The 25,352-nt window shown below is 42.2% G+C and overlaps 1 protein-coding gene and 1 long non-coding RNA gene across 7 annotated transcripts in view; one reads left to right on the forward strand and one right to left on the reverse strand.

Moving 5' to 3' along the window:
- Window positions 1–25,352, forward strand: part of WDFY2 (WD repeat and FYVE domain containing 2) — a 183,182-nt gene that overhangs the window by 35,949 nt on the left and 121,881 nt on the right. The window contains exons 3-4 of one of the 5 annotated variants that reach the window (XM_078433989.2): window positions 554–763; window positions 4,220–4,534. The exons of 1 other annotated variant lie outside the window; for it this stretch is intronic. In XM_078433989.2, the coding sequence (XP_078290115.1) occupies window positions 554–763; window positions 4,220–4,285 (276 nt within the window). In that variant the 3' untranslated portion in view covers window positions 4,286–4,534. Of the gene's footprint in view, window positions 1–553; window positions 764–4,219; window positions 4,535–18,987; window positions 19,012–25,352 lie in introns of those variants that run through there. 3 more of the 5 variants (XM_081795289.1, XM_078433984.2, XM_078433980.2) reach the window with 3 other exon arrangements.
- Window positions 5,175–24,497, reverse strand: LOC144613083 (uncharacterized). 2 transcript variants are annotated; one of them, XR_013550387.2, is made up of 3 exons: window positions 24,453–24,497; window positions 23,764–23,894; window positions 5,175–5,621 (listed from the first exon to the last, which is right to left on the reverse strand). It is a non-coding gene; the product is annotated as an uncharacterized LOC144613083 (long non-coding RNA). The 2 variants fall into 2 exon arrangements; XR_013550391.2 differs by lacking the exon at window positions 5,175–5,621 and adding an exon at window positions 17,827–18,084.

The raw sequence follows: 25,352 nt of genomic DNA on the forward strand, positions 1-25,352 counted from the left end.
TACAGGGGAGATGGTCGACGTTTTCCCGCATGCCGTGTGCTAGCATGTGCTAGGACACGTGTTACCTTGTTACTAGAAGTTTGCTTTCGGCTAATGGACGGCCGGTCTCTGACTCTAGTACTGGTGATAGCGATGGTAAACTAGGAGTTGGCAGGATGCTGCTTTAATAGCAAATCCGTCTCGGCTGCCAGCTTCTGAGCTTCTTGAGGGCAGGGACTGTATCTCGTTCTACTGTGTATCACTGTGGGATTCCACAGTGTGTGTCATTAATGTTAGTTGTATGAATGCCTGTGGAGGTGGATGGAGGGTTTAATGGGCGGACTCGGTCCAGATGCACCAGCTGGTCTCTAACCGGGAGAACTTTGTGATTTACAATTAATGATTGGATCTCGAAATCATCAGTGGACGTGGGAAGGGTCTCCTGTGGTAGAGTGCGTGCAGCCTGTTTACCTTGTATAAAGGGAACGTGCCTGCTGCTCTGGCTCATGACGTGCCCCAAACCTTCAACTGTTAGCAGACGGCGTCAGCCCGTGACCAATCCCCGTTCTCACAGAATGTTGCTGGAATTCCCCTGAACACAGAACATCACAGTTGTAGAAGATGGGAGGCTTGCCAGAGCCAAAGCATGAAGGCTTGGGGTGCCGCCTCCCTGCCTGTCGCCATTGTGAACGCCGGAAGAGGGTGCCTTGAGGAGGGAGTGAGCAGCGCCACAGACCTTTGGTCAGGCAGCGGTCACAGGATTGCTGGGGCTTATCCACCTCTGGTAAGGCTAGAGAAGTGAACAAAATATGTGATGCCTTTTGCTTCTCTAAAAAACGTACCGTAAGGGTGAGCTGCAGAGCTCCAAGTATGAAAAAAATCATGCCTCATTTTCTTTCTGTGGCTTTCTTTTCTTTCTCAACCGTGTTGGGCCTTCTTCTGCCTTTCCCAACAGGCAAATAAAGAAGAACTCCAGAAGGTGTTCTTCCACAATTAAGTAATGGGACTGAGGTCCCTCCAGTGGGACTGGGGACTGTTTTCCTCGCTCTGCCTCGTGTTGTGGGCACTCAGAGGTAAGGGCGAGAAGAAACAGTGGTGACTTACGGGACCCGCAGGGGGAGAGAATGATTCCTTATTTTTGAATCATTTGGGCTGACCTTCCTCACAAGCCCCTTCCCAGTATGGAAGTCGATGGGGGAAGCAGCTTAAATATGGCTTAATCCAGTGAAATTAGTCTGATGCAACAACTTTAAGTAGTCTTTAGGTAGATGCTCACTTTTACCCATGTCAGGTGCTCTGGTGCTTGGATTTCCTTTTCCTCCGCGGACCTCGCTAAGGTGGCATCTGGGTGAAGGGGAGGGGTGGGCTGGGGAGTGGATGGGATCTGTAAACCCACCTGGTAACCTCCGGGTCCCTCGTGGCTCTGCCGTGGAGCAGCTGCCTGGACTGGAGGTGGCTGAGCAAGGGCGTCCCTCCCTGGAGCCGGCCGCCGAAAGCTCTTGCTGCCGAACTCCTGTTTTGCTTGTCATGCTCGGTCATGCCTGGTCGTGCTCCTGGCAGGCTCCGCTTCACTTTGGCTCTTACGGGCATGCTTCCCCTCTGGGCCTCTGCCATATCCTTCAGCCAGCTCTTGGCCTAGTGATCTGGTCCCCTACAGTCTTTGTAGAGGCGTCACGTCGCCCCTCACCGGGCACTCCCGTGACCCTCTGTCCAGCCCACCCCATCTGCAACTGCTCATTTCTGTCTCACCCTATTCAGGCAGGATTTTCTGGGGCTCGTGGAAACAGACAAGTCAGGGCTGCAGAGGTAAATGATAAACTCCAGCCGTTGCTCTGTCTGACTTTGCTGTAGCACAGTTTACTTGGATGTGACTGACCAGACCAAATCGATGTGGTATGGCCCACAAGGCAGTCTGTGCCCAGAATCCTAAACTGGAAGCATGGCAGAGGCCTTCCTTCTTTCACCCTGTGAGCACACCTTTCAAGAGGGGGGGATAGGACACACTTACCTCCCCCACTTCCTCTCCTGACTCTGGCTTTCCTCTTTTCCCACTTCCCTCTGGACCAGGCCCTGTCCCCTTTTCCTCATCCCGTTGGGTTAGAACTTCCCTTCCCTCGTGTTAGAACTTTCCTCGTGTATAAAACGTGATGATCAAGTCCTGTTGGCTTCCCTGTGTTACTAAAGTTGAAGTGATTTAGAAAAAAATGTTTTCTCTGGGTAAAGCATGCGATTCCTGCTGCAAAATCATGTCTCTCTCCTCTCATCCCATCCTCCCTTCTTACATTTCTGCCGGAACAGAAGCACAGAAGCCTTGCCCAGGCGAACAGATACCTTTGAGAGCTTGAGGGCTGGTCATGTTCAATGCAAGTATACTACTAGCTCAAAAATACTCTCTTCATTACATCTGTAAGAATTAAGGGACCTTGTTCACCTGGGAAACAGCAGACTTTAAAGCAATTAAGACTATACTGAATCGAAGATATCTTTTGGCCTTCACATCTTAGAGTTACAAAGAACAGAGTGGCAGCTGCCTCAACTCTGAGTGAGTTTTAAAGTATGCAATGTGATGGCTGGCCAGATTGGTCCTTTTGGGTTCCTCGGGCCCAAGTGACAGTTGCCATCTGGAGAAATACAGAGATTAGATTGGTTCCGAAGCGGTCAAGTGGTACCAGTGACTTAAAAATTTGGGTGCAGGTTAAAAACACCGAACAGAACTTCAGTATTATGATGTTGATAAAACTGTTAGTCATGTAGTGGGATTTTCTGTTTTTAAATCAATAAAAACCACACTCTATCCTCTTTTTCTCAATTTTGTTTTTATCTTTTTGTTCAGTTTAACTTGATGTAGAACATTGTGTGTGTGTGTGTGTGTGTGTGTGTGTATGTGTGTGTGTGAGAGAGAGAGACAGAGAGACAGACAGAGAGAGAGAGAGAACATTGTATATGTGTGTGGGGCGGGGGAGAAAGAGGAAGAGGGTTGGAGGGAGGGAAGGATGGGTTGTTTAGCTTCACATTAAATACTGCGTTTTAGGTTTATGAAATTCTACTGAAATTGGAGGTCCTTATTTCCCTCTTCACAAAGGTACAGGATTAACTGAGAATATGTTTGTGCTGTGATTCACTGCAGGAGGCCATATGCTGACAGTGCAGAGCTTCGCATCCCCAAAGATAATATTTGAATTTTAAAAGAGTGTTTAAGTGGAGCACTTGACTTTCTTGTCTTTGTTTTGAGACCCTTTTTGTTTTTTTTATTATTGTTCTTTATTCCAGGCTTGTGAATCTGTCCAAATATTTATAAGCCCACACACATTTTCTTGCAGCCACTGTCTCCTGCGGCGGCTCACCGGTGGGTAAATGACTGTTCTTTTGTGCAGCAACACACATTTACAACGTTCTGTAGACCACTGGCACTTTCTCTAGCTACATTATGTGTCTCAGATACGTAAGGAATAATTTACAGGTTTCAAATTCTGAACCTGGTAGAGGGCCGACTCCCTCTGTAAAATGAACATTAACCAAGGAGGGATTTTAGAATAACATCTTTATTCATTTGTTCAGTTATTAAACATTTACTCACTGTCTGCCTGGCACTCTGCTGGAGTTTTGTTCTCCAAAGGCTCACAGTTCCGTCAGGGAGGCAGGTAAGTAAAGAGTTACCGTAGAGAAGTTAAAGTAGACAAGGCTGATCAGATAATTTATGGTCTAAACTAGGACCCTTTTAAAAGTAAAGGTAAATTTGAAAATGGTTAAGATGGTAAGTTTCATGTTAGGTGTTTTTTCTTCCTACAATTAAAAAAAAGAAGTGAAAGTGGGTGTTGTTACCGCCTAGGCCAGAATGACAGACATAAACCAGGGCAGTACTGGCTAAAACAGATAGTGGGCAACGTACCAAGCCCTCTATTAGGAAGATGAAAGGGAGGCTGGAGGAGGAGCAGGGAGAATGACAGGAAAGCCTTGCCTTCCTCATCTCTAAAATGGGCATGATCATAGCACCTAATTCATAGGAGTTGTTAGCAGGATTCATTGAGTTGATTCAAGCTCCTGGAATCCTGCCTAAGAGTGCAATGGTTTTTTAAATCTCTTTGAGATAGGGAAATGGAAGGGACCCCATGAAAGAAAAAGCTGGGTTTTTTCCCTTTACTTCTTTCCCTGCTTCTCTTCTTCCTAGGACCTGCACCCCCACTTTACACACACCATCATGTATGTCTACCGTGTAAAGGAGTTAATGATTTCTTTGGAGTCTTTCCAGAACAATAGAGAACATCTAAGGGTGTCCAAGAGAGGTCGTCTCATGAATGCTTTTTAAGACCACTGACTCCAGACACCTTGACAGCAAGACCCCTGGCTCCAGGGCATAAGTGACTTATGGAAGACACCTGAGCCTCCGTCCCTGTTCGGCCAGTTCCTGGATGCCTGAGAGATACGTGCACCAGAGAAGCACCCTCAATAAAAACTCCAGATCCCAAGCAGAGACTCGTACCCTTTTTCCTTTCCGAATCTCCCACAGGCTCCGTCTGTATCTGCTCTGTCTTCAGTAAACCCTGCTCTCACTTCCTTTCGGCTCACATTTGATTTTCATCCCGTGCAAAGCCAAGGATCCTCTTGGTTGGTCCTGCGGGACCTGCTCTGGGTCCTCGGACCTAGCCTGCTTTCATCAACTTCACCCATTTTTAGTAGTCACCTGTGATTTGCCTTTGTTGTAGAAGTTGATATATTTGTGTGTGTGTGTGTGTGTGTTTGTGTGTGTGTGTGTGTGTGTGTGTGTGTGTGTGTGTGTGTGTGTTTACACAGTACAGACCTGTAGGAATGCATATCCTGTCAACATTTGGTAATGGCCTTATTTCCAGCTTTTTCTCATTCCCTCTAGAAATTCTGGATATTTTGTGGTTCCTGTCCTCTCAATCAATCTCATGTTTGTCTTTTCCACAATGGACAGTCATTACAGGCAGCTCTTTTTTAAGGGTTGGATCCCTTTTTTTTTTTAAATCTATAGATGTAATTTCTTCACTGTCTCCTCCCGTCCCCTAAGCTTTTAAGATAAAAGAAACAGAATAAAGAGACATAATTAAATGACGGTGCTCCTTCTGTCCCCTAATACTCCTTTCAAGACCCGTCTTTGAAGTGATTGAACCCTGCTTGGAGATAATGTGATAAAGATGAGAGATCAGAGAAAGGATCAGATTGGGGGAAACCACTCCGTGGTAAAATTGATTGCATTTAATCGAACCTACTCCACGCACACACTTTTCTTGGGGTTGTTGTGCACAGATTACTGCTGGGTTCTGATAGAATGAATTTGCTAAAAAGCAGAAGTTCAGATTTCATCCGAGATACTCTAACCCTGTGTTAGAGTACTCTTGCCTGAATATTTATATTTCTGTTGCCCAGGACTGTGAGCTATTGCTTGTACTGTCGTGACTCCTGATTCGCTCTTCCGGTTCCATTCATCACTGGGAGTGGCAAGAATCTTGTGTGTTGGGTCCTCATGTGCCCATATTAGGCCACTTTCACTCTGCTTATTTTAATTCATCGTGTGTTCAGCAAATGTTAGTTGAGTTCCTGACTCTACCAGGTGCTCTTCTAGGCAGGGGATGATTATTAGTAAACAAAGCAAAGATCCTGCCGCAGTGGAGCTTATATTCCTGTGGGGAGAAATAAACAATAATTATTATGGATAAGTAAAGATGAGCAGCATGGAAAAAACCCTAGAGCAAGGTAAAAGGATCAAGATTGCAGGTATTTATGGGTTGGAGGGAGGTTAAATTTCCATTGTTTGCAAAGAAATGGCCAGGGCAGTCCTCACTGAAGGTGAGAAGTCTTCTCTGAGAGAGCCATGTTTGAACCAAGTTTGAAAGGGTGAGGGGCTAGCCTTGGGGCTTCCAGGCAGAGGGAGAAGCTGGTGCAAAGGCCCTGTGGCAGGAATATTCCTGACACTCAGCACATAGACCAGTGTGGCTGAGAGGAGAGCGCTGATGCAGAGTTTTGATTAGAGGAATATAGTTTACTCTCGTTTAATGGGATCGACTGACTTATGTGAAACTCGACCATGGGCTGGGTGGGAGTGAGTGGGGACAGCAGCTGGAGGACCCGTTAGGAGGCCAGCCCATTGCAGCAGGAGCAGTGGCAGTGGCTTTGGGACTACAGTTGCAGAGGTAGTGAGAGGTGGTAGGGTTCTGGATACTTCGATCATTCCAACTTTACTTAGCGGTTTCTGGTCAAGTATATTCTGGCGGAACAGCACTTTAACCACACGTATCCCTGGTATTGATATGGTGGTTTCCTCCTCTGTTAAGGGCACATGTATCTAGCACTTGATTGTGTAAATGTTTGGGGTGCAAAATTCACGTTTCTTGAGTTTAATCTGGTTGCAAAGCTGAACGATCGCAGCTTTTAGCCTCGGTTACGTAATAAAGAGAAAAAAAAATCAAACGTAGCTTTTAGCCTGTTATGTAATACAGAGAAAAAAATGTGTCTGTTGATCTTAAAAGTAATAATCTTCTAAAAAAACCCACCCAAATAGGTATTTTAATATGCAAAGCAAAATTGTTCCACTGCAGCCCATGGCAACCACCACTAAAATTTGGTACCTCTTCTTAATACGAGTCAGTTAACGTCTTCCTCAGTCTGGAGGGTTTTCAGGAGTTCAGAGCAAAAAGGAAAATCACTTCTAGAAGAAGTATCTCCAGACTTGAGAGCTAAGCAAAAATATTACTGAGGCCAACTAAAATCCTGTGGAATTCAGCCAAGATTAGGCGGCTCAGAGCACAGCCAGCCCTGGCTGAGGGTGGAATGCTGACAGGGCACGGATGAGCCAGGACTTTGAAAAGGAAACCGATATCAGCGGAGGGAATTTTCACCTGATGTAGCATTTACTGCTTCACACTCCAGCAAGTTACTTCTGTCTGATTGTTTTAATGTTGTCAGACAGCGTTCACACAGTCAGGAGTAAGTCTGCCTAAGAATTTTTGGTGAAATAAAGTAGCAACCACAGTTGGAGGGCCCAGAGCCAGCCCCCCACCCCCACCCCAGTCGCCACCAGGGCCTGCTGCCACATCAGTGAGCTCACAGCGAGGATTTGAGGGAGGAACTAATGTTTTCGAATTACGCTTGGAATCTCCAACTCTTAAATAGGTGAGGATGTGAGGCCCGAGTGTGTCTTTAGAATGTAAATTCCACGCTGTAGGACCTTCATCTTTTCTCATTCTTTGTCGGAACTTGTGGCCGCGTTTGTGCAGTAGAGCGATGACTGGGTTTGGAGATGCCCATCCTGTTACCTGCGAGGCTTGGATCAGTTCACCTCCCAGAGCCTCAGTTTACTTCTGTGTACGGCAGAGTTTTTCGTGTCTATTTACTAGAGGGCTCGTAAGGATCATCCCAACACACAGAAAAATACAGGAAGCCTCATCTACCGTGCCAGGCTCATTAAATAGCTCCTTCCTCTTTCTCCACCAGTGGCTCCAACGATTAATTTTGATTGATGATTAACATCGTAGATGTTTATAGTTTGTTTAACTTTGTATAATGAAGTATATTGCATTTCATAATTCATGTGACTAATGTGGCAGGGCCTAAAACAAAATGAAACACGCCTAATAAAAATTTTTATTTCAGTGAATTTTTTGTTTACAATTTGACGTTTACACAGTCTTCAGTGACTCTTGTCACGGTAGTAAAGACAGCGACAGTAACCATAAAGGTAGAGCTTAATTTCCATTCCTTGTGGAGGGGGAAGAGGAGGGAGAATGACTTCACAGGGCACTTCATGCCGCACAGATGGCACTTTCCTGCTTTAGTGTACCCACCATGTTGGACTGAATAGAATTTTCTCACTTGAAGATGTATAGTATCTAAAAAGAGCGTTAGAAACGGACTGACCAGCATTTAACAAACAGGATCACAACTAAAGATTGAGCAGCAGGATAAATTCCTGCAGGGTTTAGAGGCGCCTGGGTGGCTCATTCGGTTAAGCGTCTGGCCCTTGATACCGACTCCGGTCATGATCTCCCAGTTGTGAGCTCGAGCCCTGCATCGGGCTCTGTGCTGACAGTGCAGGGCCAGCTTGGGATTCTCTCTCTCCCTCTCTCTCTCTCTGCCCCTCCCGTGCTCATGCGCTCTCTCTTTCCCCAAATAAGTAAATAAACGTTAAAAAAAAAACTGCTTGCAGGGTTTAGACCTCTTCCAAAGACCTCTGTGTGCTCAGTGGAACATTTCTGTTTGTAACAGGGATCCATTGTGATGATTTTCAGCCGTACACTCCCAGTTTCCTTGTGTGTGAAATGGGGAGTTTGCTTATTAGATTATTTCTCAGGTGTCCTTCAGTTTTGAAATTGAAATTGTGAGATCCAAATTTTTAGGGTTAAGCTGTGGAGAAGTTAGTCTTGAAAGATGCCTCTGAAGTTAATAGATTAAACTGCACATGTGGGAAGTCCCTCACACTGTTCCATCTACCTCATCGTGGGGGGAAGGTTAACAGGAGGAAGTCACTGAAGCCCACCAAATGGGTAGCGTAGGTTTCTCTGACCTGCTTTGGTCTCTCAACATTCATTTTGTCTACAGTAGATTTAGGGCACAGATGGTTACTGGTGTTAATTAAATATCTAAAAGAAATCGAGCCCCTTGGAAATTGATGCATTATAACCATGAATTTGTCTTCATATTATCTTTATGAAAGATGGCATGTGAAAAGAGAATGCTGCTGGCAAAAAATGGATTTAAGTTTCCCGACTTAATGTGATTTTAGGGAAGGCTCTTGAATGATTACAGTGTCAGGTTCCTCACTGCAGCGTGCTCTGTTTTTCTATTTTAATTTTCCTGTGTTTATCTATAAAGGCTGTAATAGTAATAGTGAAATAAAGATCCATGAAAAGCAACTGTTCTATAAAGTGTTACACCTTACATAGGGGATAATCATTAACAACATCATGAGCTTCCTTTTTATACAAAACTAGTATGCATGTGGTGGAGAATTAGAAAACTCATACACGTGACAGGTCAATTTGGAAGAAGTCTAATTGGAAAACAAGAAAAGTACCCATGCCATTATGGCCAAGAGGCCATTGAGCCCCTTTCTTCAGTAGCATTTCTATTTCAGTTCATCTGAAAGACATACTTTTTCTGTTTTCAGTTTATTACAAGTATTTACATTCTTATTAAAAAAAAAATACAGAAAGCCCAAAAAAAGCATAGAAAGAAGGTAGTAAGAAACCACCCGTGATCCACCATGTTGGAACAACCACTATTCACAGATTTTTTTTTTTTTTAATTTCTTTAAATGTTTGTTTATTTTTGAGAGACAGGGAGCATGAGCAGGGGACACAGGTTTCTTTTAGCTCTTTTCCCCCTCCAATTTTAGTATGGTGTTATCGATACAATCTTACAAACCTCGTGTTTGCCTAACATGATGTCCCTAGCACACCCGAAGGGGATAGGTGGAAATGTGGGGCTTCAGCCATGAAAGATACATGTGAGCCACTGATCAACCTGGAACTGTCTGCCTGGGAGTCTTCTTGTTTACATCACTGTGGTTGCAGTTCTGTTATTTACAGCCCAGATCATTCTTTTTTTTTTCTTCTTTTATGTTTATTTATTTTTGAGACAGACAGAGAGAGGAGCAGAGAGAGAGGAGGACAGAGTATCTGAAGCAGGCTCCGTGCTGACAGCAAAGAGCCCGACACGGGGCTCAAACCCACAAACTGCGAATCATGACCTGAACCAAAATCAAGAGTCGGAGAGTTAGACTCTTAACTGAGTCACCCATGGGCCCCTGCAGCCCTGGTCATTCTAAACTGAGAAAACTGCCTTGAATGTATGCATTCTTCCCACGTATATGATTCCTGGCTTTTGCACACAATGAACATAGAGCCTATCATCCATAATTGACCACACACTGCTTTTCTCTTCTCCTATCACATACAGTTGCTACTTTTTTTTCTTTTCTTAAGTGATCTCTACTCCCAACGTGGGGCTTGAACTCACAACCCAGAGATCAAGAGTCACACACTCTACCACGGGAGCCAGCCAGGCATCCCTTGAATCCTTACTTGTGTAACATGTGAGTGTAGAATAAGTTTCTGCAAGTGGAATTTCTGGGTCAAAGATTATATGCTTTTTTAAGGTTTTTGACCTCTGAGGATTTCCTTTATTTTCTTGTCAGCTCATCATAAGACTTTAAAAACATTTTTTTTTTTTAAGTTTTAATGAGATTTTGGTATTTTAAACTGGTAAAGTTTCCTCTCTTCTTTTTTTGAAGTGTTTGGTTTGCCACAGTGCCTACAATGTTATTTCTTTCTTCATATACACTTTTTTGAGCAATTACTATATGCCTGGCACTTTTTTTGCAAACGTTGCCTCATTTAATAACCCTGGGGGTGGGTTTCGCTCTTTTACCCAATTTGTGAATGTTCCTCTTTTGTAGGGGTATTTAAGCCCTTAGTATTCACTGCATGTTTGGTCTTACCCTGGCATCTTGTGTTAGGTTTTCAAATTATTATCCTTTCTTTTTTACTTTGTCAAATTTTCCTCTCTTTTAAAGCAGAAAAATAGTTCTTTTTGTGACTTGGGAGTTGCAGGTCTAATTTGTGTTCTAATTGTGGGTACATTTAAAATGTGAACTTATTTAACATTGGAACAGTATCTGTACAGTTCCCATAAACCATGAATGCTTCAGCACACTGTTTCCTTCCTTCCTTCCTTGCTTCCTCTTACCACCTAAATTTTGTTGAAATAGTTAGAAATGTTTGTTCCTATTTGTTTTTTTTTTTTACGTTTTGTCCCTTTAAGCATCCTTGCTGAACATTCCTATCGTAATTTCAACACCATTAGCATTGTTTTCTTAGCTGTACTGTTCACTGCTATTTCTTTTATACTTCTATATGTCTGTGCTGCTGTATATGTTGTACTTTCTTGAGTTCTTTATTTAGAAAAATTTTTTTTGTAAGTTTATTTATTTTGCGAGACAGACAAGAGGGAGCAAGTGGGGGAGGGCTAGAGACAGAGGGAGAGAGAATCCCAAGCAGGCTCCGTGCTGTTAGTGCAGAGCCTGAGGTGGGCCTTGAACTCAAGCACGGGGAGATCATGACCTGAGCTGAAACCGAGTGGGATGCTTAACTGACTGAGCCGCCCAGGTGCCCCTTGAGTTCTTTAATTTATTTTTTCAATTGCTTGTGTGTCTTCCCTTCCTGAAGAATTTTCTTTTCCTGGGGTGCCTGGGTGGCTCAGTCAGTTCAATGTCAGGCTCTTGATTTCGGCTCAGGGCCTGATCCCAGGGTGGTGGGATTGAGCCCCAAGTCGGGCTCTGTGCTGAGGGTGTGGAGCCTGCTTGGGATTCTCTCTCCCTCTTTCTCTGCCCTTCTGCCCCTCCTGAAATAAATAAATACACTTAAAAGAAAGAACTTTTTTTCAAGAAAGGATTTATGGACGGTATATTTTTCTTACATAGTGTATATTTTTATTTTTTATATTTCTTATGTATTCTTACATATTTCTTCTGCTTTATTATGATGATTATAGTATTGATAATTTAGCTCAATTTAGATGCCTTATGCCATAGTCTTTTCCATTCAGAGTCCTGTACATCTTACTCTGCTGTCTTTTAACAGTTATTATGGCAGATGAGACCCAATGTCCATTTCATCCATGTTCCTTTTTGCTGTTGTTACTAAATCTTGGTGGAGGTTCAGATGTCTGTCTATGGGATAGTTCCCTCCCGACATTCAGAAATTTGGGGATGTGTGGATCTCTTACGATGAATTCAGAGCCAAGCTCTGAGTGAGTAATTTCAGTCCGAAAAACTCATTTTTAAGTTCTGGTTTTTTCCCCATTATTTACTTAATTATTATTTCTCCTTTACACAAATCATTATTTTTCTCCCGTTTCATTTTCTCTTTCAAACATTTCTGTTATGCACATATTTGAGCTTCTGGACCTGTTATTCTGGAGCTTTCCTTTCACTGGTAATTTCCAATTTTTCATGATCTTCCTGTGAGTTTTGGCAGGTCTCACTGAATACACTGATGCCAGGCTCTCCTTTGGTTTCTGCTATTGCCGGTCTGCATTTCACTGCTTCTGTTTTTGAGGCCTGCAGTTTTGCTTTTTACCTTCAAGTCCTATTTCCTATTGCTCCTTTTCACCTTTCATCCTAGTAAATTCCTGTCAGTGATCCGCTGTTCTTCGGAATCTTACTGCAAATGTAAGTTTTAAAATCTGTAAACTTGCCTTGTTTCTTGCCGTTGCCTTGCTTATTCAGATTCAAATATCGGAGTTCTCCCGGCTCCTTTGCTGGCATCTCTGTTGTCCCATCTGCCGAGAGAGGTCTGGTTTGTTCCATATCGGTAACTGAAATACGCTCTGTCAGAGACTGTGTGGGTCCTTGTTGAGTTCTTTTCATTATAGGCAAAAATAGGGGAAAAGTTAGATTTCTTGTACTTTCTCAGCAGCAGCTTAGAGTTCTAGTAGTCTGTGTGGGGTAGGGATGGAGCTGTAGGCAGTGGGAGACAGCTGCAGGGCAGAGTCCCCCTTTTGTTGCGGAACAGTCTCCCTTTTGTGTTGCGGTTGGCAGCTCTAAGCTGCCTGGAGTAGTTTCCCTTCCCCCTGAATAGCTGCCTGGCCTGGCATCCAGGCAGAAACTCCAGCACAGCTCTTTGTCCCACGTTGGTCCAGCCTCTGCTCTGATTCAGGAACTGCCCGCAGGATCTGAAGAGGGAACCCTGGTGGACTTGGGCCCTCTGTGTGCAGTGAATGCTTCAGAGTTTGGGCTTGAGTCTGTGATAGCCATGGTGTTCCAATCCTGGCTTTGCTTCTTATAAGCTGTTCAACATTGGGCATCTCGTCGAATGCTCTGAACATCAGCTTACTGGCGCATATAATAATCTTGAAATTTGTTAACAGCTTGAAGCACTTCGTAGGGCTCCCAGCTCGCAGTAACTGGTGAATGGCAGCAGTTTTTTGCCGATGACGTCCCAGGGACTGGCTGCTGATTGGGCTCTCCACTCACTGGGGGCTTTTCTAAACCATCCTCTGCTGACTCTCCTCAAGGGTTCTGGTCGGTGGATGGGGCTCTTAAGCACCCAGTGGGTGGTGAAGAATTTTCTTTATGGGTCATTTTCACAAAAAGCGATGAGGAAAGGGAGTCATTTGTATCATCCTGGTTCCAGGTACTCACGTGTAATTCTTTAAAGCAACAAATTTATTTTAATAAATGGTGTGAGGTAAGGGTCCACTTTTTGGGAACCAATAATTAATTATACAATAAGTTATTGTATAATTTATCTTTCTTCTGTATACTTGGGTCTGTTTCTGGGACCAGAAATTTTTTTTCCAATGGTCAGTCAGCTTAACCTGCTACAGAATTCTGATATTTGAATCTTTCTTTCCTCAGTGACAGGATTAGTTGTCAAAAGCATGGAGTTTGGAGACAGGCTGCTGCAGGGTTTGAATTCTGGCTCCTTTAATTCCTAAGATGTTAAGTAAATTACTTTACCTCTCTGTACCTCAGTTTCATCATCTTGAAAATGGACATAGTAAAAGTGCCAATCTCTATAGGACACGTGTAAAGATTAAATCAAGTAATTCTCAGAAGGTAACTAGAACTGAACTTTGCTTGGGGTAAGTGCTCACTAAATGTTAGTCATTATTATCATATCTCAAAATCTCCTACCATATGTAACATTTTTTTATGGTATAAAAAATAAAAAGATGTTTTTATTTTCGAGTCCAGCTTTCAAAACTGGAGATCAAAAAACTGTAGAGTCTCTTTTTCATTATCTTCTTTCTCCCTTATTTTCAAGCAGAGATGTAGTTTTAATTCTGTAAATAACAACACCAAGAACTAATAGTGTAGTCTTGCAAAGCCCTGGAGGTGTGTTTTTGAGAAAGAGTGAATAAAAACCTGACTGTGGGCTAATGAGGGCTGGGACCCCATTTATACTCTCTTTGTATTTCTAGTACCAGCCCTGGTTTGTAATAAATACTTTTTGCATGCTTTTCAAAATGAAGGAGGAGTAATACTTCGGCCTTTTAGTAAACAGAGTTTTAGTATCATGAAACCAGATTAGAGTCAATTAAACTTCTGCAAATTTACAACACCTGTTACCACCTGAAGACTGGAAATCCGGGGCCGATTTTTCTCAGGTATTCAGTACCAAGAATAAATTTAGTAGAGCAAGGAGAACTTGTTGGCTAAAACGTTTTGTGTGTACTGATCAAAGTGATTGGATGTGTTATGGTTGGATTAAGTGGATTTCGTCCACACTGACAAGACATAGAGCTGGAGGAGAAGGCAGGGAGATATGGAGAGCTGCCCTGTAGGGAAGCCCTAATTCTTTTCAACATTAGAAGAGAGAGAAATTATGAAGTGACCTTTATTTTCCATGCCAGCCTGTAGGAATAGCAGCTCTGTGGGGCACCTCGGTGGCTCAGTCGGTTAAGCATCCGACTCTTGGTTTTGGCTCAGGTCATGATCTCATGGTTCATGGGCTCAAGCCCCATATCGGACTCCACACTGACAGCATGGAACCTGCTTGGGATTCTCTCTCTCTCTCTCTCTCTCTCTCTCTCTCTCTGTCTCTCAAAGTAAATAAGTAAACTTAAACAAAAAAAAAGAATAGCAGCTCTGTGTAACCGAGAGAATATGACAGAGCCGCATGTTGTTTGTCTCGTGTCCCTCTAGGCCCGTTAGAAGCGATCAAACCCAGACCTACCCGAAGCACTGTGCAAGGTGCTGTAGCTGCTTGGAGGCCATTTTCTTTGCTTCCTGTCTTCTGTTATCTAAATAGTGACAACTTCAGCAAGCTTCCTGCATTTTTCCTTCTGTCCTCACAGTCTGCTTTCTTCCTCTCTCAGAGTGCTCAGACAACTTCGGAAATAAGATAGAGGTGAGTAAGACTGAGGCGTTAGAGTCCGGCTGCCTCGAGTACCTCCTGGTTGGTCCTTTCACTGGCTTGGGGGCCACAGGCAGATTAGTGTGAGCACACTGTAGTTCCTCACTTCTAAAACGGAAACGAGAGCCGGATCTCCCTCCTAGAACTTTTGTGAGGATTAAATGAAGGAAAGCCAGTAAAACACAATGTGTCTCCTATAAAGAAACCTCACTCTGGTGGCGTCCTAGTAAGCATGGGCTGCAGTAACAGATTATCGTGGATTGGGCGGTTTCCTCACAGTCCTGGAGGCTCTGGGTGAGAGCCTTCTTCCTGCTTCTAGATGGCTGTCTTCTCACCATATCCTCACGTGGTGGAGAGATGGCGTCTCTTGTTATAAGGGCACTGATCCCATTCATGAGGGCGCTGCCTCCATGAGCTCATTACCTCCCAGAGGCCCCACCTCCTAACACCATCGCACTGGGGGTTAGGATTTCAACATACGAATTTTGAGAGGGACACGAACATTCTGCCCCTGGCCGTTGTTATCATTCCTTCTACTGCTGCTACTATCCCCGCTACCTCACTTTCTCAGCCCGTAGGAGCGAGGGAGGCTTTTCTTCGCTACCCACACCACCACTCTCCATTCCTGTTCGGTGCCTGCATGTCTGGGCAGTGCCGGAGTGTAACTCCTCAGACTCTGGGAGTGTCTGCGTACGCTTTAATCTAGCTTGACTCTTAATGGAAGAGATGCCCACCAGAAGTTTTTCGATCTTTACAATGTGCTGGGGGTCCACCTGTGTCTTCCTTTATGTACCAGGAAGCCCAGCAACTATCCGTTGAGTGGTTGGTGATATTTCCTAAAAGGTTTCAGCTTTTGCTGGGTTGTGCTCATTTTCAGGTTACTGTGTTAGCTTCATCTGCCTTCTGTGGCTCACATTCCTGTGTGTACTCTTAGGCTCATGGACTCCGGTTTGTAAACATGCCTTAGACTGAAAAATCTTCCATTTTGCAATCATCTTCGTTATCTTGGCCATGGTTAACTAGTTACAATCAAAGCAGACCTAAAGGCCATGATGAGTATAACTTGGGAAGTGCCATTCCTAGCAGAGAGGACAAAGAGAGAATTGACCTTGACCCACTTAGGCAAGATGGAAAACAGCCAGTTCTTTGGCCTTGTGTTCTCTTTTTAATCACAGAAAGCAAAATCATTGCAGCAGTTACCCAGGGCCAATTGATTGAAAGGACTCAACAAGATTTCACAAAGTATACTTACCTCAGGCTTTGGTAAAGACATTGGATACAGTACAACAGGAGAAAGAAAACATAGGCAAACATCAAGGAGGTCTGGTACATTCCAGGTCCTTTCTCATTTGCACACAGTACTTTTTGTCTTTGTATCTTGAGCCTTCAAGATACATGTGTGATAGCTTGGCCTAAACAAATAGATCAGTGGAACAGAGCAGAGTCCGCAAAGAGACTGACACATATACACGGTCAATTGAGTTTTGACAAATTCGGTGGAGAAAGGACTATTTTTTCAACAAATGATGCTGGAACAATTGGGCATGCATATATTAAAAAAAATGAACTTTGGCCCATGCCTCATACGTATATAAAACGAACACAAAATAGATCATAGACTTCGATGTAAAACCCCAAACCACAATGCTTCTGGAAGGAACCATAGGACAAAATTTTTGTAATCAGAATCTGCATCTTACACAATCCCCAGGTTATTCTTATGAATGCTAAAATTGGAAAAGGACTGCCCTATAAGGTGAGTGTTATAGGATGAATACTAGTTATGCAAGTGAAAAAGGAGGATGGGAGAAACAGATGCTTCATCAGAGAGTCAGCGCGTGCAGGGGGCATAACGGTATGATGAGCGAGGGCATGGTTTTTGCTGAAGAAGTTGGTGCAAGAATTTTCACCAGTGTGTGGTGAAATAAAAAGAAAAAGGGACAATATGAGTTATTTATTTATTTATTTATTTATTTAATGTTTATTCATTTTTGAGAGACAGAGAGAGACAGGGCATGAGCAGGGGAGGGGGAGAGAGAGAGGGAGACACAGAATCCGAAGCAGGCTCCAGGCTCTGAGCTCTTAGCACGGAGCCCAACATGGGACTTAAGCCCACCGAGCTGTGAGATCATGACCTGAGCCGAAGTCAGACGCTTAACTGACCGAGCCACCCAGCACCCCTATAATTCAGATTTTAGAATTCTAAGATCATGTCCTTCTTAACTTTTTGTAAAATGAAAGTGCCAACAAATTGTAGGGTTTTTTTGTTTGTTTGTTTGAGATGTTTTTTTCCTTGGCGCAATAAAAAGCTGGCAACTCTGTGTTTAACCCTATGGCAGCCTTTCAGTTTTAGTTTTTCTCCGAGCAAGTTTGGTCATTACTGAGTTAGAGAACTAAGAGTAGTTGGGTAGAATATCGGGCAGCTGGGGCCAGAGGAGCGCACGTGGGTCAGATTGTGGAGGACCTGGTAGACCACACAAGGGTTGAACATCTCTAAAGGTTGAGCCATAGTTGAATTTGCATTTTAGGAAGTACCTGAGTGGCAGGGTGAAGGGATCAGAGAAGAGTGGAATAGGAGGCAGGAGACCAGACAGGAGGCTCTTGCGAGTGTCGGTGGGAGTGTAACAAAGGCAATGTGATAGCAGAGCCAGGACAGATTTCATTTACATCACAGAGGCGTCCTGGACAGGAATTAGCAATCTAGTGGACAGAAGAGGTGACTTTACATTATTTAAATTATTGTCTGACTTTACATTTTGGTGCATTTAGTATGCCCACAGAAGTGCGGGTCAGCACCATTCTCAAACCTCCTAAATGGATGGATTGAAATGACTATGGAGTGGAGTGATTGAGCATCTGTGTGGAGTAGTCCCTCAAAGACAAAGAGAAACTCATTAAAATGAGATCAGAGTTAATCCGTCTTCACACTTAAGTACCCATTCATGAAAAGCTACTCTGTGTGAGTCAGAAAATGCTGATTTCATTCATTTTATTACGTATGTAACTTCTTGGGAGAATGCTGGCTAGTAAAAATATTGGGTACTGCTAAGCTTTTTGGACGTTTATTTTTGCAGGGATTAACTCGATACTGCTGCATATTATGTAGAGCAATAATGTACATATCATGCTTGCTTTACAGAATGGCTTCTGGTGGAGGGGCTCTGTGGTTCGTCAGCCTTAGCTCAAGATTTGTAGGAATTTTGGAATCTTTCTGGAAGTTAATGAATTCCTGAAAAGAATTTTAGAAAATAATTTAGTTTCTACTATTACTTTTACTTGACTTCTCCCACAAAAATATAAATGAGGGTTGACCAATAAACAGAAGGTTCTGTTTCTCTGGCTGCTCTGTGCATTTAATGGGTGTGCGTGTAAGCTTTACCGTTGGTGTGGCTTAAATTTAAGCATGTTTTCCAAGTGAGGTCAAGAGAGAGTGAATTATTTCTAGTAATAGACTTTTCTTCAACACATAAAGAAATTTTGTTGTTGTAGGTTCATCTGCATTGTTTTACACCATGTACTTTGATACATCAAGGAAATTCTATGGGTGCTTATGGAGAAGGTTCGATATGGAAGGGAAGTTAATGTGATTTTGATTTATGGGATTTATTAACATTCATGAGTATACATTATGTATCTCAAAAACCCACAGGAAGAAAGGTTGATTATAGGAGGAGAGGGTATCTGTCTATTACGGTTTTTCAAGGTAACAGATTTTTCAACCATTCATGCTAAATCATCACTTTATATGAAGCAAAATTGTAGAGGGCTACTGTTCTGTTTATTTGATCTGGCAGAGTAAAGATGTAGTGTCATTGTCTTTTTGATTTTCCCATTTTATGTCTCTTTTGTATTACTACAAAGCATGTCCAATACATTTAAAATTTGAGAGAAATACGATTAGTCTTAGTTACTTTATAAAATAGGCTAGAATGTAAGGGCTTTTATGATTCCATCTAGAATCTCAATACTTGTCTCTTTTGTCATAAAGGAGAGCAGATGGATGTTCAAAATAATGTAGGTTATTTAAGATGGAATCTGAATACTTTTATGCCAGTTATGTTTTCCAGTAGTAAGGAGAATTTAATCTCCTAATGAAATATATTTAAGCACTGGAAAATAGACATTTTCGTCCACTCTGCTAACTTCAAAGCAACCCGTATGCTATTGTCTCCTTTACCATTTACATATGCTACTGTAATTTATGTGTTGAGAATATTTAACATGAATATTATGTGTTGAGAGCTTTAAAAATTTTCTAGTGGGATAATTCTGATAGTTTGTAGCAATTTCTTTTGGACATATATGCTAGATAATTTGCCTCAGCTGTTAACATCTTTTAAAGCAGGGCTTTTTCTAGGTTGTTCATTCATTTTAGAGACCCAGAAATTGTTTGTTATCCATTCTCTAGAAATAAAAAGTGTTTCATTTGTGAACTATTTATTAATACCAACAAAGGATGTTAAACCAATTCAGATTGCCATCTGGATGACAAAACTGTTTAGTACTACTTGATTTTGTATCCACTACTGTTTCTCTATTCATGATTTCTCTCTACAAAGGAGGCTATCCCTTTCTGTTACATGCAGTTATATATACCGTTGTTATGAGTCAAGACCTCAAGATTTTAAAAAATAATTAATTGCAGACCATTTCTGACATATACAACACATGAAAATAATGATGTACCCGTTATCCAGCTTCAGTGACCAACCTTTTTGCCAACCTTGTTTCATGGATCTCTCCACTCCATGCTTTGTTGGGTAGGGGTTCTGGGATTCACTTTATTTTTTTATTTCTATTTTTTATTTTTTAAGTAGGCTCCACGTCCAATGTGGGGCTTGAACTCACCACCCTGAGATCAAGAGTCACATACTCTACCTACTGAGCCATCCAGGCGCCCCTCTGGGATTCAATTTCAATGAATTATAGATTACTATATCACTTTACCTGTTAATAGTATAAGTGTTAGCTCGTTCCACATTCCACAGTGCTGCTATTATGCAGAACTAAATAAACTATGATTTCTTAATATCATTTAACATGTTCAAATTTCCCTAATTTGAACATATATTTTTAATGGTTGATTTATTCAGACCACAATCCAAATAAGGTTCATATGATGTACTTAAGACAGTAGGCTTTTGATGTGACTTTTCCCATCATCTTCCTGTGGAACTTTGATCAAACTGTTTAATTCCTCTAGACTCCTAGCACCTTCAGACATCACTAGGAATGATGATATCTTTGCCTTACTCACCTTAGGGTGTTTTGTGAGGGATAAAGAGAAATAGAGTAGGGCAGGAAAATGGATGGACTTTATATTTTCTGCCCTACTTTCTTTAATTTCATTAGTGGAAGTTATTTCCCAAATCATGTCTTTTCTAACTTGGGTCCATAGTCTTCATGGAGCATTTCCAGTCACCACTGAATTAGAAGAGGTGGTGTTGAAAAATGTGTATGGCATGTTTCTTACGAGAACATGGACAGCAAAGAAAAGTGGTTAAGATCTAGTGATGCATGATTGGATTCCTATTTTCTCTAACAAGGCCCACATTCATACTTAGAGAATACTTTCTTTGTCTGAAGTTCTAAGACATCAGGGGAAGAGGGAGCCTAGCTGAGTTACAGTTGTAGGCTGGTCAGTTATCTAGGAAAGAAAATGATAACTTTTTTTTTTAATGTTTATTTATCCCTGAGAGACAGTGAGACAGAGCATGAGTCGGGGAGGGGCAGAGAGAAAAGGAGACACAGAACCTGAAGCAGGCTCCAGGCTTTGAGCTGTCAGCACAGAGCCTGACACGGGGCTCCAGCCCATGCACTGGGAAATCATGACCTGAGCTGAAGTCGGATGCTTAACCGACTGAGCCACCCAGGTGCCCCAAAAGGATAACTTTTGATCTGACCCGGGCTAATCTCCTGCCATTGATTATCTTCATCTTAGAGTTGACATATTTCAAAGTGTCTGTCAGAGACGGAGCCATTATTTCTCAACTGTTGCCTCTTTCCCCATTCTCTATGTTGTTCCTTCCAGTTATACATATCTTAGATCTTCTCATTCTAGTCTTTTTTACTCTGCCTTTCCTGTTTTTAAACTTGTAATATTTTCCATATCTTGGTCTTTGTGTGGATTGTCCTGTAGAGTGTTTTTCATTTGTCTTTTAGTTTATAAATCCTCTCTTCTATTGTATCTAATCTGTTCCATTTGTCCATTGCAATTTTATTTCAGTAATGTTATATGTTTCATTTTCAGTTGTTTTTTTCAATCCACTTACTCTGTTCATTTTTCTTTTTTTTTTTTCCTTTTTTAAAAAAAATTTTTATTTATTCTTGAGAGGCACACACAGAGTATGAGCACAGGAGGGGCAGAGAGAAACGGAGACACAGAATCTGAAGCAGGCTCCAGGCTTTGAGCTGTCAGCACAGAGCCCAACATGGGGCTCAAACTCACGAGCTGTGAGATCATGACCTGAGCCGAAGTCGGACACTTAACCCATTGAGCCACACAGGCACCCCCATCTCTGTTCATGTTCCACCTTCTCTTTTATTCTTGAAACACATTAAATGTAGTTATTTTATATTCTATTTCTGATGATTTTAGTATCAAGTCTTTGTTGGTGGTCTCTTTTTGCTCTTTAATTTTTGCTGGTTCTCTCTCTCTGATACCTAGTTTCCTGGTGGGCTTTGTTATTTCTAAAAATTGGATCCACTCATTTTCCATAGAACTTTTTAGAAAATTTTTAAGGTCTCCCTGAAGTTGAGATAAGATTGGGTTTGCTTTTGCTTCTATGGTTGCCCAAGGACGTCATAAATCTAGGACCACTTAAAATTAAATTCTCCATTAGAGGCTTCTCAGATCACGCAAGTAGATAAATATCTTTCCTGAGGGCCAGTTTGTGATACATTGATTGATTTGTTTATTTTTACCTGGACAGTTTCCTTACTGTCCCATTTCTGCATGGGGGGAATTTGTTTCTTATAAACTCTTGTACCAAGGAAGTGGTCTTTGAAATCCTGGCTTAAATAAAGTTTCTTATTAGATTCCCCATGTTGGTTAGGTTTTAGACCTTTTCTCTTATAGCCCATGCCCAGTGTGGCATTAAAATGGATACTTTTATAGATCTATAGGGTCCAATTGAAACTCTTAAGGTTAAAAACTTAAGAGTTAAAAAATTGCTAAAAACTCCCTTATTCAAGTTTTGGGGATCTTCAGATCCTTCACTTTCAAATAGGTTTTAAAATAACAACAATAAAGAAAAAACTAGATTCTACTCAATTTAAGCCAGCATTTGATTGTTTTAATCCAGAAGGTCTTTCAATGTCTATTCTGTCACACTACTAAAATCAATGGGATTTTCCAGCTTCTCTTTCTGGAAAAATTAGTTGACTTTGTGAGGTCTTTCCTTGTTTTTCAAATATGTGTAGGAGGTCTGTCACAATCTTCCTTCATCATCAGCGTGGCTTCCTTGACTGGAAATGTAGCTACCTTTGGTTCTTTATCTGCCCTGTGATTCCTTCTTAGAAACGTATCTAGGATTTGGTTCTTCCTCTTTACTGCCCTGCCGCCACTCTGTTCTAACATGTTGATCCCTACAGCAGGCTCTCAACTGGTCTCGTAGGTTTTAATCTCGATCTTGTCTAATCCAAGTTGCTTGCTACTGCCGAAGTAATCTTTTGAAAACATCCCCTTTCGTTATGTAAACTTACCCACATCCCCACGGCTCAGAAACTGTCCTTTGTTTCTTTTTTTCATAGTCTAATTCCTCCAAACCCTCTAATTCCTCCAAGTCTAATTCCTCCAAACCTTGAGTCCAAGTTGGATTTGAATTCTGGTTGGAAACCTGCTGCCCTACCCTGTTGGAGTGGGCAAGTGAATTCCTTGGATTCTCAGCCTAGGATGCCCTTTACTGACCCTCCAGGGCCAGGCTATCCACAGCTGTCTTCTAACTGGTACATCTTTTGCAGCTCTATGAAGGGTATACTTTTAGAGAGATGGCTGTGTTTCTTTTTTAAAAATTAAAAAAAAAATTAATTGTGGTAAAATTGACATAACAAAATTTACCGTCTTAACTATTTTTAAGAGTACAGTCCATTGACACTAAATACATTCACAATGTTGTGCCACCTTCCCTACAATCCATTTCCCGAATGGAAAGCTCATACCCATTGAACAGTCACTCCCCATTTGCCCTCTCCTGCCAGCTCTGCTTTGTTTTTTAAGGTGTAAAATTCTTGGCCATTTTGCTGCATGTGGCTACCCTGGAAGAGAGCGGTTCATCTGTCTACAGATTCAGAGCAGTGGCAGCCAGGGGCATCCTCTGAATCACTTCTCTTTCAGTTTACTATTTCATTAAGTTCTTGTTGAGCATTTATCACGTGCCTGCCCCTGGACAGGCTGTAGGAACATAGTGGTGAGTAGGAGGACACAGACCATGCCCTCCTGCTGTGTATAGAGGCAAGAACAATATTTAAATCTACATCGTTCCTCTAGTGATTCCATCCGTGTTTCTCCTAGTGGGTGATATTTGATGAACACTCTTGCAGTGTTGAATTGCTCAGACTGACAGTTCAAGGCTTGTACTCATGTTTCTTTTGCCTGTGAGGGACTCTGGCTGAGGAGCAGATGGCATTGCCAATGCTAATGTGCAGGAACCCATCCAGCCTCTCTGATCTGGTGCCTTTCTAGTGCTGCCCTATGGGTTACTCTTCACCATTGCGCTGGGAATGGGTTCATCTTTTTTTTCTCTACTGTTTCCTGTTCTTTTTCCTTCCTTTTGTGTATTCATATGACCTTTTCCAAGCATCTTCCCTGTGCTAAGTACTATTCAAAATAAAAGCATTATAGGTAATAAAAAGTCAAAGGTAAAAATACTCAAAAATAAAAATTTTTTGAAGTTCTCAAGGAACTCACCTGATGGGGAGATATGGACTTGCTAACTAGCATTGACAGGCCATGTGACTGTTCTGACGTTGGCGAGATGCGATGTGATTCTGGAGCTTCATTCCACCCAGGAGTCTGGAAGGCTTTGCAGGGGAGGTACGCTAATATGAGAGAGCAGATATGCAGGTAACAGCGGTGAGAGGTGAGAGGTGAGAGGGAGGGAGTCTGGGAATTCTGAAGCCCACAGCTATGCAAAGACAGCAAGCTGTGCTTAAACATTAGCCCCTAAGAGTTTAACTAAGAAAACAAAATATACAAAGCAAGGCTAGAATGCACAGAAACGAATTGCAGACCCAGCGTAGTGCTTATTAGTAATGAAATAGCTCAGGGGGTACCTGGGTGGCTCCATCGGTTAAGTGTCCGACTCTCGATCTCCACTCAGGTCATGGTTTCATTATTCATGAGTTTGAGCCCTGCATCGGGCTCTGCACTGATAGCCCAGAGCCTGCTTGGGATTCTCTCTCTCTCCCTCTGTCTCTCGCCCCCCTCCCCCGCCCCTGCTCACTCTCTCTCTCAAAATAAATAAATAAACTTAAAAAAAAAGTAATGAAATGACTCAGAATCGAGGCCTTGTGGGGGTTTCTTTCTCTTAAGACCCTTAGTATTGATTGATAAAGACCGTAATTCCATGTATTTTGTATATGTTTATAATTTCTCACCTGCCATAGGGGGCTATTTAACCTCATTTTGAGACTTCATTTTATAGATTTTAAAAAACAATGAAGATGGCTGCTACTTAATTGTGATGTTTAAGATTCTAAATTGTGAAGGCTTCCATGACCTTTGGTTTGAGAGAAAGGACCTAGCTGGTTAAAGTACTTTCTGGTGATGGCTGTAATAAGCATACCTCGCTGAAGCACATGACTGCGAATGACCAGAATGGCTGTTAGTATTTTAAAGCAGGAATGCCATTAGAAGCTCCGGGTTTTGAAATATAAAACAGCCACACCTATTCTCCAGCCTTAGATTGCTAGGTTCCTACAGCTATGAGAAAAAAAAAAAAAAAACTCCAGGTGTCTGTGATTCAGCAAAGTTGTTTAGGTCTGATGTAGTGGATGGTTAAGCTTGGCTTTGGGCTGCTTGGTGGGGTGGTCCAGATGCTGGACAGCACCCAGCTTGAGCCCCTCTGTCTTAAACCCCTAGGTGCCTGAGTTCACTCCACACAGCAGTCTGTCTAGCTGTGGAGAAATCCTCAATACAGAGATACACAGTGATTTGTAGAAGATTGGGTTTATTCACTACATGTGATCTGAATGCATATCACGAGAAGCTGGTAGCTTGTTTTTATTATAAATAATCATAGTGAAATGGTTTTTAAAAAAATCTTTTAGGTGTGTTTCCCGAGAATTTCTGCAGCATTATTTGCATTAGAGGCATTTTTTTTACCCCCTTGAAACAAGTTGCTGTAAAAACAACAAAAAGTTATTGAGTGACATTCCCTTGCTTCAAGTTTTTCTATTAGTTTGCCCATCGCTAGGGGCTGCCTTCTGTTTGTATTGAGGTTACGCTTTGTGATCTATTAGAAGAGTATTCCCTGAAAATTCAGGGTCCTCAAAACA

This window comes from Panthera onca, chromosome A1, assembly GCF_046562875.1.
Source record: "Panthera onca isolate mPanOnc1 chromosome A1, mPanOnc1 haplotype 2, whole genome shotgun sequence".
Taxonomy (NCBI): Eukaryota; Metazoa; Chordata; class Mammalia; order Carnivora; family Felidae; genus Panthera; species Panthera onca.